This window comes from Archocentrus centrarchus, chromosome 4, assembly GCF_007364275.1.
Source record: "Archocentrus centrarchus isolate MPI-CPG fArcCen1 chromosome 4, fArcCen1, whole genome shotgun sequence".
Taxonomy (NCBI): domain Eukaryota; kingdom Metazoa; phylum Chordata; class Actinopteri; order Cichliformes; family Cichlidae; genus Archocentrus; species Archocentrus centrarchus.
In genome coordinates this window covers 813,576-829,741 of record NC_044349.1, presented here as the reverse complement: position 1 = coordinate 829,741, position 16,166 = coordinate 813,576, and the positions used below count along the sequence as shown (strand labels likewise).

General features: G+C 42.6%; 2 protein-coding genes across 3 annotated transcripts; one reads left to right on the top strand and one right to left on the bottom strand.

Moving 5' to 3' along the window:
* Nucleotides 1-6,595: 6,595 nt before the first annotated feature.
* On the top strand, nt 6,596-14,168 carry LOC115779554 (glomulin-like). 2 transcript variants are annotated; one of them, XM_030728279.1, is made up of 18 exons: nt 6,596-6,776; nt 7,143-7,268; nt 8,131-8,241; nt 8,325-8,433; nt 9,239-9,482; nt 9,670-9,760; nt 9,839-10,005; nt 10,086-10,139; nt 10,214-10,244; nt 10,323-10,412; nt 11,185-11,226; nt 11,310-11,383; nt 11,492-11,576; nt 11,659-11,765; nt 13,366-13,429; nt 13,523-13,658; nt 13,768-13,862; nt 13,944-14,168. In XM_030728279.1, the coding sequence occupies exons 1-18, from the start codon at nt 6,735-6,737 to the stop codon at nt 14,037-14,039; spliced, it is 1,764 nt and encodes a 587-aa protein (XP_030584139.1). In that variant the 5' UTR covers nt 6,596-6,734; the 3' UTR covers nt 14,040-14,168. The 2 variants fall into 2 exon arrangements, with proteins under 2 accessions (XP_030584139.1, XP_030584140.1); XM_030728280.1 differs by lacking the exons at nt 13,366-13,429; nt 13,523-13,658 and having other exon boundaries at nt 13,944-14,131.
* On the bottom strand, nt 14,050-15,848 carry c4h1orf146 (chromosome 4 C1orf146 homolog). The gene is made up of 5 exons (XM_030728281.1): nt 15,677-15,848; nt 15,398-15,491; nt 15,070-15,241; nt 14,386-14,464; nt 14,050-14,287 (listed from the first exon to the last, which is right to left on the bottom strand). The coding sequence occupies exons 1-5, from the start codon at nt 15,740-15,742 to the stop codon at nt 14,147-14,149; spliced, it is 552 nt and encodes a 183-aa protein (XP_030584141.1). The 5' UTR covers nt 15,743-15,848; the 3' UTR covers nt 14,050-14,146.
* Nucleotides 15,849-16,166: the final 318 nt, after the last annotated feature.

Here is a 16,166-nt window from a genome sequence, read left to right as displayed (position 1 = left end):
AGGGGCCAAGGTCAGATTTTCCCTGGTGAGACCACCGCCTCCATTAGCTCTCCGTTTCTCCCCAAAGATACTCAACTTCTAGACTCCGCTTCCACAGCACCATTTACAGGAGGATAAAGAAAAAAGAACCAGAGTACCAATGTGAACTACGTCCATATCACAGATACTTAGATAGATTTCTTTTTAATTGAATCTCAAAGACAAGAAAAATTATATGAATCAGTGTATGAATATATTCCCTGAGCACTGCAGTGGTTCCTAAAGATAAAACATTATCTTCTGTTGTATGCTGTATTCTGCACCTTCAGTAAGAAAGCATATGCTTGGTTTGCAGTGCCAAAGTGTCCTGGTGGCTCGAACCAAAGGAAGCCAAAATGTATTCATATTTGTGCAGAAGTCGCCTCTGTGCCGTGTTACATGTTATCAATCCATCATTTGATTGTATTGTCAGATGGAGGCACTTTAAGGAACCTGCATCTGCACATTTCTTCTTTCTTCTTTTGGGGCATTTCTGTCAGCATCCCAACTGTTTTTGGAATTGGGTTTGTACCTCACCTCCATCATCAACAGCCTCACATCGACCAATCGACGCCCCGCTTCATATCTCACACTCTTGAATGTTTTCACTGCTTCTACTGGAAATGACTTACACCAAAGAAACAGTGTTCACAGGCGGATTATCCTGGGCAATCTTAGCATGTTTTATTTAAAAAATACACTTTCCGTTTTTCACTCCCCTATCATGAGTCTGCAGGGTGCGTCAGTACCCTTAAACTGGCAGAAGTGTGAAAGGTGAGGTAACTGGCACTTTACATATCAATCAAAATCTAGCCCCCAGAAAAAGAAGAAGTCAGGTATGGATGCTATAAATATCCGTGTCGAGTCCAGCTGACTCAAATATGAACACATGTAGGATGTGCACACATTGCAAAGTTCTCTCACTCATACAGTATTAGATCTAAATTAGATTCCCTTAACAAAACAACATTTCTCCTAAAACCAAGACAAACACTGTAAAAATGAAAGCATTAAAACCACAATATAAAGAACAATATTAGAAACAGTCCTCAGAGATATAACAGCTGGTTACAGGCAGGAGGATGGGAGTGCTGCACTACTGCACACTTCAATTCACAGGTATTTGTATTTCCATTTATTGCTGCTTTGCATGAAAACTGCATTAAAATTTAATGGTAAATATTTTTCAGTATCTTTCACTCGATGTACTTACAGCCTTAAACACTGGCTAATAATTACTTACAACCAGCTTCATGTCTAAGAGTGTTGGTCACAGTTAAACTAAAACTAATTCAACATTAGTATAATACCTCCTTATACACGCCTTATAATGGGACACAAAGACTTCCTCTGTGTATTACTGTGATAAGGTGGTGTGTTGTACTTGTTTAAAGTATTTCAGCCTTTTCTTCTTAAATGCTGCTCAGCTCACCACATTTACATTTTTACCGTTTGGTGAGCGCCTCCCTGCCTGCAGCTGCACCGCTGCAAAGGAGGAAACGCTTTTGGATCAGATGATCTTACGCATTAGGAAACATTAAAATACAACAGTAACGCAGCAATCACAAAAGCAAATCTGGACGTTATAAAAAAATATCTCAAAATCAAATTCATTTTCATGCCTCAGAAAGCAGCAGCAGCGCTGCTGATGCAGGACCCCGGGGGGGAGGCCCTAAACATGGCAGTTTTTCCTGACAAGCGCAGCAGGGCCTGGGGAGGTTTGGGGCAGACGGGAGAGCTGGAAGCAGTTTGCAGAAGCCTCCGGGGGGGGGCCGACTGGATAAATAGTTCACTTAGACCCTCTCGCTCTCTAAGAGGTCACCAAGGAAATATGGAAAGGAAGGAAAAACAGGGGCTCTCGCTCACTCTCACAGGACCGCTGAATGTTTGTATGTTAGGCTGCTCCATAAATACTGCACGCATCTGCTCCACAGCTGACATGATACACTTCAGATTACTCATTTGTTCATCAATGCCTTTACACACACACACACACACACACACACAGTAACCTCAAATCAAACGACAGTAACAACAACAATCTGCTGGAGCTGGAATGGTGCTCCTTAAACCCTGTTCTGCATCTGTGCTGCTGTAGTCCAGCAAATGAAATATAAATGGCTATGTGATCTCTGCAGGCCGCTCCCCACATGCCTGCAGACTGTCAGAGAGCATCTCCACCTCTAATGATGGCTCAGGAGGCACGTCATGAAAGTGGATCCTCTGACATCCAAATGAATTCACCTGTTAGTCAAAGATGTAAAACTGAAGACTGTGTGTCACATTTCACTGTATCTTTACACAATGATACATGTAGCAGAATTAATGGATACACTATGCACACCAGGGCTACAAATAAAGACATTTTATTTTATTTTTTCTTTAATTGTTTTTTAATGATTATTAATATTTGTCAAAACTGCCTCCTGGATCCAAAGTAACATCATGAAATGTGTTGTGTTATATTTTTAAAACCAAGAAGGTGAAAAACATTTTCACTGCTGACATTTTACACTTTGAATATAAAAGGAAAGAAGCACTAAAATAAAGATTTTAAATCTGATGATTTCAACTTACAGCTCATGGAAATCAGAAATTGTTTATTTCAAATTATTAGAATATTCCCTAAGATCGATTTACAATATAGAAATATCAAACTTCTGCAAAGCATTTATACCCTCGGTACTTGTTTGGGACTAACATGAATTACTGCATCAGTGGTATGTGGTTACTGCACACCAGGCTGCTTTCACAGCAGCCTTCAGCTCGTCTGTACGTTCCTCATCTTCCTCCTGAAACCCCACAGCTTCTCCAGTCAAGCACAGGAATAATAACTTAGTCAGCAAACCACTTGGTCGTTTTGTCTCTGTGGGCCGGCGCCACGTCTCCATCTCAGCTCCCGGGGCTCCTCGTAGACAGCCGAGGTAACTCTGGACAGCAGACACGCCACCACCAACACCAGCTGATGACATGGCACCCAAAATCATCCCAAACTGTGGAAGCTTCACACTTTGGATCCTTCCTCCAGATCTGGGATCTTGATTTCCATCTTCCTCACTGAACTAGAGAAACGCAGTATTTATACTGTCTGAGTAGTAATTTACTCAAACCTGAAATATTCTAATGATGTGAGATTTTTATGAGCTGTAAGCCACACTCATCAAAAAGGCTTCTATAAACTCTACATGTACTGAATACAGAAAAGTTTACCTTTTTGAATTAAATGGCAACAAATTAACTTCTATGACATGCCAACTATTTTGATACTTAGAAGAAATGTGCAAAATAAACTGTTTCTATTTTTCTTCCTCAAATTTTCTGAAGGGAACTTTTTAAAAAACATTGCATTTAAAAGTTAAAGTCATCAGGAAAGTATTTTGTCCTCTATATTAAAGTTGGTGGGTTCAGGGACATCTGAATCACATATAACAAACCATACTGAAGTATTCAAGCCTTATATTCCTAATAGCTTTGATAGTTCTCTGGTCTTTGCTTACTCAGACCTCTGTAGGATATGAAGTTCCTTACCTGGATTTAAAGGAGCTTAATGGTACCTCATATTCTTATATTTGAGCTTTTGCACAGGTTTAAAATGAGTGACCGTATCTGTAAGCTGCTGAATCCACAGACTGATGCCACTGTCAGGGGTAAGCCCCCCAAGGCAAACAGTGCCCTCCTGAGTTGGAAAGTGGCCACTGCTCTGACTCCATCATCCCTTTACCTGTGCTTTAAAATCTATGAATCAAAGTAGAATCAAAGTAGCTGAAGAAATCTTTAAGTAGGAATTCGATAGCAGTGGAAATAATTTATTCTAGCAAAACTGAATGCATTAGAAAATATGTACCTGTAGGCATAGAAAGAGTCATAAACACATACAGTACTGATCCTGAGCCCAGACCTTATTTACTTTAATATTTCCTGCAGCCAGGAGCATACTGTCAAAACAAAACCTCATCAGCCTGCAATTAATGTCAGCAAAATCAGGGACAAACAGGGACTGAGCAGCAGTCTGCGCGCTGTATTTGCTTTGTGGCTTTTGTCAAAGGCTTTCATCACACAGCAATACACAGAGCAAACCTGAGCGGCAGATGTCGGCTAAATCCGACCGTTCAAACACGCTTCCAAGCCTATTCATCTAAAATCAGGACGTGAACTTCTCCTCTGCTGAAGCTGGAGCAGGAAGTCAGTGATTGTACTTCTATTATATTACACACACATACATGCTGGGGGGGGGGGAGCCATTGAGGCCTTTGTGTTTGCACAGAAGAGCAATATGTTGTCATCAAGCAATCATGGAAAGGCATTCGTAATCCCCGTGCTTCTGTGTGCAGCTGGCACTTCCTTTTAATTACACAGAAAAGTCTGCTGCATGTGTCAGAGGTGGATTTATTCCATATACTGTCACATCACAATGGGTCTCACACTCAGCTATTGTCCTCTCCTTAAATCTATGTCCATGATCCTCAACTCCAGGCCTCGTGGTCCGGTGCCCTGCAGGTTTTAGATGTGTCCCTGATCCAACACACCTGAGTCAAATGGCTGAATTACCTCCTCAGTATGCAGTCAAGTTCTCCAGAGTCCTGCTAATGGCTTCTATATGTGACTCAGGTGTGTTGAAGCAGACACACATCTAAAACCTGCAGGACACTGGGCCTCGAGGCCTGGAGCTGAGAACCACTGATCTATGTCAAAGAAATATAGCAGATGTTTTAGTGCACTACAAATCATGTTCACACTGTAATTTACACCAAATAAAGCTCTAACCCTGCACGCTGTGTCACCAACTCGGGTTGACACCAACAACCCAACTCGTCACCCTCAGATGAGAAGAAATTGGTTAAGATATTCAGGACCCACCCAGGCTCAAGCCTGCCATGAACTGGGAAGTTCTGGAACAGCAGCGTCACTGTCCACAGTGATCGCTGTGGCCTGAGTGGGTGCCGGCCATGACAAAAGCCCCCACTCTGAAAATGACACCTTCACACTTGCAGCTGCCCACGTGGACCAAAGGCCTCTGGAGAAACGCCGTACAAACAAACGAGATAAGATGGAGTCATTTAGCCACAATGACAAGAGGTATGTTTGAAGGTGAGGCTGTCAAACCTCAGAACACTGCACCAGCTGTCGAGCACGGTGGTGGTACTGCCATGCTCTGGGGCTGTTTGGAATAATGAAGCATGACTGCCCCCCCCGGGAGTGTAGCCTTAAGCAGTCAGCATAGAAAAGAAAAGAAAAGGAAGAAGAAGGTAACCCAGGGCCACACCCAGCTATTCCCTGCAGGACTTTTCTCCACCCCCCCATGTCCCTAATTAATTTGGATTGGTTTCATCCATCAACACCTAATCCCCAACCAATTGCCTTTTGGCTATACTCCACCTACTCTAAAATCACATGTTTAAGGCGTACATGTCATCGGGGTACCTCTTGGTTTATGACAGTTCTGACAGATGTCACAATGATGAATCTTCTTTCAATTAAAACCTCTGCTAAGAGGTAGTACCATCACACTTACCCGATTTTATCTCCCCACTAATTCATGATACAAAAACACAAGGATGGGGGGGGCTCTGAGGAACTCAGTGTGTATCATTTTTGGTGCGTACCTGTCCTAACACTTCCTAAAAAACAACATGAGGTGCATATGAGTGCATATGAGCATTAGATATCACAGGCCTCATCTTTACCCCAGTAACCTTAAAACATACAATGTTCATTACTGCAGTGTGTCAGACTAATATACCTTTGACACGATATAAAAATAGTGACAGTAAATATCAGTATAAAGGTAATAAAAAATCCCCAACAGATGATAATCTCAGACACACATCAGAACTGAAACGGGCCTCCCAAATCCCCGACCTCAACCCTACAGACTACACTTAAAGGCCAGGAAACCAACCAAGTTAAATAAACTCTGCCAAGGAGAGCGGTCCGATATCCAACCCCCCCGTGACCCTGAAAAGGATAAGCTGAAGAAAATGATGGATGGGTGGATGGATGGGTGGATGGATGGATAGTGGGAGTGTATGTATATATTGAGCCTGTGGATTAGAGACAATCCAAAATAAATTCTAACTTGCGTACTGAATTAGGCGTACTCCACTAGGTGGATAAATACTAGCCATACTAACACAAATTATATTTCCCTTTCTGTAAATACTGAGCTAATTTTCAGGTAACAGAGCTGCAAAACATAATCCACTAAAAATGTACTCACAGTGTAGAGTTACTGCACCCTGAGCATGCGCTTTAATTTCTATTTTAGTCTCCGACTATGCTCGAGTGGCATATCCCCACCTACACTGCAGGAAATTAGATAAATATGGCAGGTGTAAATAGATGATGAGCACAGTTTTCACACTGGGGTTTCAGGTGTGACATATTTAAATGCCTATTTTGGACTCTTAACAAGCAGCGACAACCTCTGCACAGTTTTTACTCGACCGGATCCTTCCAGACACGTCGGCCGTTACTGTGACCGCACTGAACTGCTCTGGTTTAATCCTATTACATGTCAAGCACAAAGGGACATAAGAGGTTTATGTTGGGGTTCCTTACAGAGCAAATCCCTCCCCTCTCTTTCTCCCTCTCCTTCGAGACATCAGGAGAGCCATACATTTGATCATTTTGATTCTGAGCTGTCTCAGCATCTGTTGTGGTGAAAAAATAAAGGCATACTGATAACAGGATTAACTGTGAGGGCTGAGGAGGTACTGATGATGAACGAAGACCAGGTGATTAAGATAATCCAGAGATGGGTAAGTCAACAATATTTCACCACTATAATACAATCTAGCTGAGGTTATTGTACTCTGGATCACCTACCCTACAACAACACAACAGCTTTGACAGATCAGCCGCTAGCATCTGAGTATACACAAGAACTGATGTGACTCAACCTAACCGTCCTCACTCAGAGAAACAAGAAAAACTGCATCTTAAATAAATGTATTTGTTTTTTAGGGTTTATGCTGACAGTGTGAAGAGGATATCCTGACATCTGCTCAAATATATTAGCACTAACTACTGTTTCTGAGAGGAAACTCATGACTGAGCTGATTGTTGTTTATCAGACGAGAGTAAAAGAACACATTGTGACATGATATGTTACATCCTGTATTTAGAGAAATACTGAAGAGCAGGATCTGAAGCCTGAGGACTACCAGCAGTTTGAGAACTTGGGCTCTGCCTGCCTCGCTGAGGGTGAAAGCGAGCAGCTCCTGAAATTCATACAAGATGAGAAACACCAGGTAATCCTCCTCCACCGCCGACAACGGGGCAGCAGTTACACCTCAGATATGACGTGAGAGCAGATTGGCTGTGCTGATCTGTCGTATGGCACTAAAAGCACAATCACACCTACTGAAGCGAGCAGCCTCTGCCCTGCTGCACAGCTATGCTAAACATTAGCATGCAGCCACTACTCTGTGCCTCCTGGCCTCCTGACCTGGAGGTGTGCTGGGAAAACAAGCAGATATTCAGTCAGATTTCTCGCTCCACTGATAACCCTCTTCAGTGCGGTGCTCCTCTAAGTGCCCTTGGTTGTCCCATCTCTCCACGCTTCGTGCAGTTATTTGTAGCCTACATTTTAAGCATGTGTCATCTTTGCTCCTTCCGCTTTCTGAGGCTGAAACAATCTCAAGGGGTGCAAATGATTGATTATCAAACAAGAAATCCAAAGATTTTAACTTTCAGAGCCATCGCAGAGGACAGAGTTAGATGAGCTGGCAGTCGTGGGATTGCAGCTCTGCAGCAAAAAGGCTTTTTGTGACAATCTTTTCCACAGATTAGCTTTAAAGTCTAAACCTGTTTTCTAAAGCGCGTCTTTCAAGAAACATCCTTGTTTTTCCTTTCATATCATTCATATTTTTTCCATTTAAGAACCAAATTTTCAGAGGGCCAAACCTGCAACTCCTGCCACGCCCTTTATTCTGGTAATCACACCTTAACCAGCAGTTGTGAAGATGAAACTACACTTCTTTTGCATGCATCAGTTTATGCAGTGATGCATGCAAAAGGAAAGGAAGGGGCTGTCAATTTCATATATCGGCAGGGTCGCTTTTATGGTTTCTGATGATGATGTGTATGGACTGTTTATTGTTGCACTTGCAGACCATGGTGAAATCTCTGGCTTGTGTCCTCTTGGCGCCTCTTCTAAATGAAGTAGTCAAAAAAACAGCGAGTCTGGATCACTGCCAGGCTGCCGTTACACATCTGGCCAAAGTAGGTGCAAGCAACTCGTTCCAGTAACGACACGATGCTCCCCGCCCCGCACTTCAGCTGAAATGTCTCATCTGTTCCTTAAGACTTGCAGGCCAAATGAACTCCTGCACAGCATGCTCAAACTCGTTGAAGGCACCGATCCAGGCGCCATTTCTGAGACGATCCTAGCCCTGCTTCCCCATCTTCAAACAGGTAACAGAACCAATCAATCAATAGCATTACAGAGTCATACATCGTCCACTTGCAGACACAAACTGCACCCACACTTCCCATTACATCTACAGACCTCGCATATTGAACAAAATGAGTTGACGAGCCTGGCCACTTAATTAGGCATACCAGTGAAACACACAAACTCTACTTTAACAGTATAAAGTTGTAAATTCAGCCTGATGTGCCGCCGCCCACAACTCATTAACTCCAATTAACAACTGTTTTTGACATTTGAAGATTTGCAAGAGTAAAAATGTATTTATGGCAGAGTTGTTTTTATTGCACAGCCATGACTAATAATTCATTTTGTGTGAGTGTTGAAGTCTATGGAGGTCAGTTTGGTAAAAGCCACAGTCAAAATTCACTTCAACCGTCATTTTGGAAACAGGCGACACATAAAATATAACACAAGTGCTTTAAACCTACAACTAAAAATCCCCATTATTCCTATATCATCAATCATGCAGTGGTCAGTGAGCTTGCTAGTACATCAGATGAGTTTAGAGTTACTTCTGTTGCTTAGGCTGATGCAGTGACAAAGATAAGACACACTGTCAGTAAAACTCAGCGGCCAGAAAACCAACACATTAGAATCACATTAGAGTCCAGCAGAGTTCAGCAGCAGCTTCCACAAACACTGAACACCTTAAAGCTTCATGGCAGCAGTGTTTGCAGGTCCTGCTTCTGCATGCATCTGTGGACTGTTTATGGTGAACACGCTTTAAAAAAAGTCTCCCACTGCTGTGCATCTAATGTAAACTAACAAACGGTGTTTCTTAAACAGCGCTTCTCCGGCTGGACGAGGGGAGGGCAGCCTGCGTGGGCTCGGCTCTGCGGGCCCTGCAGGAGCAGCTGTCCCGCCTGCCCGTGCCTTACACCGAGCAGCAGGAAGAGGCCGACGAGCACGGGCTGTGCCGCTGCTGCGCCGCCTTGACTGCGTTCACAAAGCCTTTCGTGGAGGAGCTGAAGAGGAAGGATGGAAACACTACAGCTGAAGATGAGGAGCTGAGGACTGAGCTTCTGAAGTTGTAGGTTTCTGTCTGCAAGTTTATTTATATCCAAAAGTTATTATTAATAATGGTGGATACAAAAGGCCTGAATGTGTATTTAGAGAACTTCAGGGTTACTGAAACTTTCAAGCTAAAAATGCAGATGATATTTTAGCCAAATCATGTACAGCATTCAAACAACTTACTGATTACTTTCTGTGATCAGCTGCATGAGGAGCCTGAGAGAGCCTTTGCTTGAGGCTGAGCTCAACCCAGACAGGAAATCACCACTGTGGCTCTTTGCAGTCGAGATAATGGTGAGACCAAAGTCTTCCTTTTTCATAAAACATGTTTCAGTTGTTTAGCTCTCAGTCATATATATGTGTGCACTGCAGGTCACACTACCTGCAATCAGAGAGCCTCTCTCGGGGCTCCTGTTCTTCAGCTCCCTGAGGAAAAACACCCCGATGGACAGCAGCCAGTTCAAGGAGGCGAGAGCATGTCTGGCTTATCTGCTGTTTGTCCAGCTCATAACCATAGACAGCTTTCCAGCAGTGTTCAGGTGACACGAGCAGCCATAATCTATTCGTAAACACATGTTTACCAAAAACCTTTAATACTGAACTCTTCCTGCTTTTCCAGTCATGTGTTTATTCTGCAGTGCAACATGGAATACATCAATCAGCTGCTCAGTAGGTATGCTGCTGACACAAAATACTACGAGCATGTTTTCTGTTACAAAGACAATCATACTTTTGTTTCTGTGGCAGCACGAAGGAATCACATGTGCTCAAAGGCCTGGTAAGACCCCATCAGTGCAAAAATCTCTGAAAGCGGAGAACAGAGCTCACATGGTCATATTTATCTATGATTACTCAGGCACTCTTCACCACAAGCTTGAAGCGTGTGCAGGACAGCAGCCTCCCAGTGAGTCTACTGGACCTGAGGAGCTTCTGTAGAGCCTCACAGGTGAGACAGGCAGGAGAATGACGTCAAATGGGCCAGACCAGCAGAGCCAATGTATAATAACCTATATTTAAAAAAATAATTTTAAATATATATTTCTTTAAGTATAAATAGACTCACCTTGACCATAAAGGAAATTTTTAAAAAGCTAAAACCATAAGTGAGCGCCCTCTCGTCCCACTCCCAGATAAAGAAGGTATTATTTTTAATTCTTAAAAATTACAGATGCATTTACAGAGCAGATGATGAACAACGTGAGAGGTTTAAATATGTCAGTTTTTCCACATTCATTGAGACTGCTGTCATTACATTTTGCTACATAATGAAAAAAAAACTATTTCATTGCAATTTTTACATGTTGCAAAGATATTCATTGGGCCAAATCTCTGCTTTACAGTATAAAAAGCAGCACCATAAGCAGCTACTGTTAATACATTTATGATACTAACATGCCGACGTTGTGACGTGAAGAACATACAGAGGACTGAGCTGAATGAGAGCAGCTCGTTGTTTGGCCGTCTGCACTGTTTTCTCCCTCAGCAGCTGCTTCCATAAAAGGCTCAATAACAAAATAAAAGTCCACATGAAGCTTGTGCTGAACCCCAAACTGCTAGATGATCAGCAGCTCACAGCTCTCTGCTGCCATCCAGTGGCCACAAAAATGTTATTCCAAACTACAAAATGAGCAGAGGGTCTGATCTTTGAGCAAAGCCACAAACTGAACCATAACTACAACCACGAGCACTCAATGAGCCGTTTGTGCTTCATTTCTCAGAACCTGCGGCGAGTTCTTACGGACTGTCCCATCCAGCGTTTGGTGAGTGAACCATCGATGCTCGATTACAGGAACGTGTTCGACATCTGCCCCAAGTTATGAATCTGTTGAATGTGCTCCTCCAGAGAGAATCGGGACTGCAGCTTTTCCAGCTACTCATCAATAAATTAGAAGCAGAAGCCAAGCACAAATTCTTCAGGTGAGAGCAAAGAGTCTGTTTAGTTTCAGGTGTAAAATTAGTGTCTGTTATACGGCTTCATGTGGAATACTTTAACACTTTTGGTTAAATCATTGTTTGTTGTTACAGGTGCATGTTAAAAACCAGCAATCATGCAGGAGTAGAAAGTTACATAATCAAGAACATCAGGAATCAATTTGAATTTTCAACAAAGGTGAGAAAAAGATGGGCGTGGCCTTACTCTGGCCTGCCTTTCTGAGCTTCTTATTAAATGTATTGTAACTCTTGTGCATCAGGGTAACGACACTGAGTGGTTCTTGGGAGCGGAGCTGATCTCACTGCTCAGACTGGTGCTGTGTTTGCCCCAAGGTGCTGACACAGACCTGCTCAGCAGTATGGACAGGTGAGTTTAAAGGACACACGACCCTGCGCATACATATGATGCATTAACTAGCATTATAACAGCAGGGTGGAGGAGATGCTGTCAATCTGAGGCACAAAGTAACTGGAGTGAATTCTTCACAGACGCAGCTTCAATTTGGCCAAAGCTGGGCTCCTCAATTATAGTAAATTACAATCAATCTTAGGTTAACACGATTACTCAGACTCTGGGCAAACAGCAGCTTTATATTTAAAAAGCAAAAACCTGTCTGGCTAATTAAGTGAATTTCCTTCAACTGTCATAATGCAATAAAAAAACGGTGAATCTGGACTTCAAATCGAGACAAAATTATCTAAATGATCTGGATTTATTATCTCTTGGAAGACAAAATTGTCCTTGAAATTAGAGTCAGTGCACAGCCCTGGGTCAAAGTTGACACACAAATATAAAACTATCCACAGTATTCCTGACTTCGCGCCATTACCCATAATTCATAGCGGAAGCCGGTACTTTACTTCCGTTTGCGCTGTTGTTCACGGTTGCGGGCTTACACACCTGCCGTTCATTGAAACATTTTGACACTGCAGTTTCTTCTACCTGCCTAAATGGTACCACATCAGAGGTGGATACATAGCAAGGCTGTTTTAAAAAGCAGCGAGGTAACAGTGCCTCACCCGTCACTTGTGTAAATGACATGAAATTATGGCCTGAAGTCGCTACATCCACATTATCAGTTACCTTGTTTTTTCCAAAGGTGTTGATGGCGAGGAATCACGTAATTATAAGAGCACCAGATTACCTTCAAAGCAATAAAATCAATAAAGTAATGCTGAACAAACATTAAGGGAAAGTGGACCGATGGAGACAGTCAGCTGTTCCTGTATGGCTGATCAGGGAAATCATGCAGTGATGCTGCAGCTATTCTGTGGAAGGTAAATCACTGATCTGGATATCAGAGTGTTCAGATCACTGAAACAGAAACACTGGACTGGCTGAAGGCTGTGATCGAGGAGACACGCAGCTGTCATCCTGCTATGTGTTTACATGAAGGCAGGCATTGTTTAAGCTTTGTGTAGGCTGTATGCTGTAGTGTCACACTATAAATAAAATAACGTAAAAAAATAAGAGGCTGTACATTAAAGGAAAACTTAAAATATAAGGAAAAAATACAGTAATAGGATGTGCAACTGGGTAGTATAATTTGGGGGAAAAAGAACAAATTTACAGAATAAAATAATTTGAAAGAATGTACAGACTGATGTAGTGACAACTGACAACAGCACAAGTTAATCCGAGCTCATGTTCCAACTAATAAAGCCGCCTGTTACAGCACAAAGTAACCGAATTTTGTCATTAACTCTGGCTCTGACTTTGGGTAACCGGAAGTATAAAACCGAACAGTGGAAGTAGCAGTCTGTCATGGCAGCCTACGTATGCTCTCACAGAAACCCGTGGATAGTCTGGCCTCTCTAAGATATCCAGGAAACCATAGCTGCAACTAAAACAAAGCTTCATTTTATGAAATTAAAGTACTTTATTAAAGACTACCCTGCAGACATTCAGAGACAAAGGTCTGTCAGTGTGTGAGCTGGGAGGCTTCATCCACTCTCTGTGTATGCAGGGTGATGGAGACCCTAAATCTCCTACGATACGTCCTCATCAGAGACAAAGAGCTGAGAACCAGCGTAAGTGAGCTCAGTTCACAGCTTTCACTGCTCGTCTGCCAGTTAATGCCTGGTTAGTGCAGGAAGCTGACAATCTATTCTGCCTACCTGCAGGCAGATGTGTGGGAAGAGCTGTGCAGGCTCAAAGACGAATACATAAAAATGTTGCGTGTGTGCATCGGCATATCAAGAGCGTATTATTCATCTGAACTGAAAGCACTGAGGGAGGATCAAAAGCTAAAAGCAAGAGGTAGGAATTAGCTGCTAATCTGTGTGACAAAATTCCACTGAAATACCCGTCACACAAACGGTTTAATAGACTGATTTCATACATCACCTCTTCCTACGTCCTCACCCAGAAGCCAGAGATGCTGCCCGATCCCTCGCTTCAGTCAAAGGTTTAAGCCTGAAGCACGAGAAAGTGTCCAGCATGTCCCCGGAGGTCCAGCAGCAGGTAAAGAAAACTTTTCTTTTCACTCTCATTTCAGTTTTGGACTCTGGGACTTAGAAAGGGCACTTCTGTCATGTTTTTCAGGTGCTGCAGAGTGCTTTGGTGACATTTGACCTCATGGAGAGTCTCATAGTCCGAATCGAAGAGATCACAGAGGAAAAGCTGAACAAACTAAACTGACCACTCAGTGTTCTTTCTGATGCTTTTATTTGGTTTGCTGTGTGTGGCTGAATAAAGCGAGTACGCTCCTGATACTGCACGCTGAAGCCTCTGCTCTTGTGCTAGCATCAAATAAAACCTGCCGCATCACCTGCTGAGCTCTGCAGTACGTCTCTTAGCATCTCCCACACAGGACTGCTTTCAATGATGTGAGCCCGAGCCAGAGACATCCGGTCCCGGATCGTGTCTACATGGGGCTTACTGGTGGCCTGCAGGAAAGTGAGCCTTGATTTACTTCAACAAGGACACATCAATATATCTAATTAATATTCCAAATATACCAAATACCTGCTGCCTCCATCTTTACCTTGGCGATTGTCAACATCCCTTTAACAATTTCAGCACCGTTTCGCACAGGCAAGATCCTCAGACTGCTGCCAAAGAACCTGAAAGAGACAAAGACATACTCAGGAAAATACATTATCATTCTGACAAGAAAAAGCAGAACATAAACATAAACAGAACATCAATGCGTACGAGTAAGTAAAGGTAAAGTTAAGGGAGGTAAAACATGAAAGACACCAATAAAAGCAATAAAAACAATCAAAAACACAACTGGAAACATTTTACAGAGTTAAATATCTGCAAATTAAATCCTGTTTTCTCACTGAGAAATATTTAGTTAAAGGGATGATATGAACCTGACCTTTTATCTAAGGTTTTCAGAGGCTGCGTACAGTCTATTGACTGCATGTGGTCCAGCCTGTCTGTGTCCAACTGCTACAGCACCTCTTAAATTTACCAATATATGATTTATAGTTTTGCAATGTTTTAGTCTTTCATTTATTCTTCTTCAGCCTGCTTCTTGGTTTTAGCATGTAGGTAAACAAATGTATAATCAGGTAGACGTTACAGCAGGTGGACACATTTCAGATAATTCATATACAAACAGTAGAGGACCCAAAGTTGAACTTTGAGGTACTCCATCATCATCTCCTCAGCTGTTCCAAAGCTGACCTGCCTAAAGTCTGGATGTAACCAGAGTCTCTACCTGGTTTGAATCCCAGCCAACGTCTCCAGCTCCTTTTTCCCGTCAAACGGAGCATGAAGGAGTAAAAAGCAGTTGCGGTGGACTTGCACAAACTTCTCTATTCTCTCAGTGAGTGCTGAGTCCTCAGAGGGCCCTGAGAGGTCCTCAGAGTCAACCAACAGGAATGCAGTACCTGCAAAAAATTATTTCTATTTCTCATTATTGTTGCTGGTCTTCTTTGTGCCAAACCATCAAAATAAACACTAAACTGAACGGGATTAAACAAGGCAGCTTAATCTCTCATAGTGAGCTAAACAGCAGGCAGGTGTGCTGGAGGACTCAGGCTTACCTGACAGGGGGAAAATAAAGACTCCGGACTCAACACGGTCTGAAAACCGGATCCGGTGCTGCTGAGCGTTTAGCATCCTGATTAATTCATGACTCTGTTGAATCAAAAGATAAGACAGCTGTCACAGTCCTTTGCTGAAAGTCAGACAGGTGTGAATACCTAATATTTACTGTTATCGTGGTGGAGCCTTAGCTACATAGCTAAAGCCTTTATTCTTGTAACTGCCCGGAAGCCGAGCAGGGAAAACGTTTCGACGGTTTAACGTTAGTTTAACGTTACCTGCAGCGAAGCGCTGACGATAATCGTTGTTTTCCACTGAGCAGCTGCTCCTCCGCCCGTCGCCATTACCTACCTGCTAGGACAGGTGGATGAAGCGTTTCCGATGAGACACTTTTTGGCGCCAAACTGTTCCTGCAGGATTGAGCCGCCGCCAGAGGGCGCTGCGGGCAAACCTAACGCTCCCTTTTTACATATAAATCCATAAAAACATTTCCAAAATAACACAAAAATTCAGGTAAACTTCTGGAATCAACTTTAATTACATTTCATTTTTTCTAACCAGCATTACTGCATTTTGTTCTGCTATAGTGTTAGTGTAATTATACACTATTTTAAATACTGTTTTGTCTTGTAAATGTATTTTTAGCTGCGTATTGTATTTTGCTGTGTATTATCAGCTTGTCAATTATCTGTATGAAGCCATTATACAAAAGGTTTGACTCACCGGTGAATCAGTACTTGTGACTTGGGTAAAACTACTTCATATTAC

Bases quoted from the DNA above. Each gene is read 5' to 3' on its own strand.
- c4h1orf146 (XM_030728281.1), bottom strand. From the start codon at position 15,742: ATGGCGACGGGCGGAGGAGCAGCTGCTCAGTGGAAAACAACGATTATC. The intron at 14,465-15,069 runs GTAGAGACTCTG...TGTCTCTTTCAG, and splicing joins TTGGCTGGGATTCAAACCAG to GTTCTTTGGCAGCAGTCTGA. The intron at 14,288-14,385 runs GTAAAGATGGAG...ACTTTCCTGCAG, and splicing joins GGATGTTGACAATCGCCAAG to GCCACCAGTAAGCCCCATGT.
- LOC115779554 (XM_030728279.1), top strand. From the start codon at position 6,735: ATGATGAACGAAGACCAGGTGATTAAGATAATCCAGAGATGG. The intron at 11,577-11,658 runs GTGAGAAAAAGA...CTTGTGCATCAG, and splicing joins AATTTGAATTTTCAACAAAG to GGTAACGACACTGAGTGGTT. The intron at 13,430-13,522 runs GTAAGTGAGCTC...GCCTACCTGCAG, and splicing joins ACAAAGAGCTGAGAACCAGC to GCAGATGTGTGGGAAGAGCT.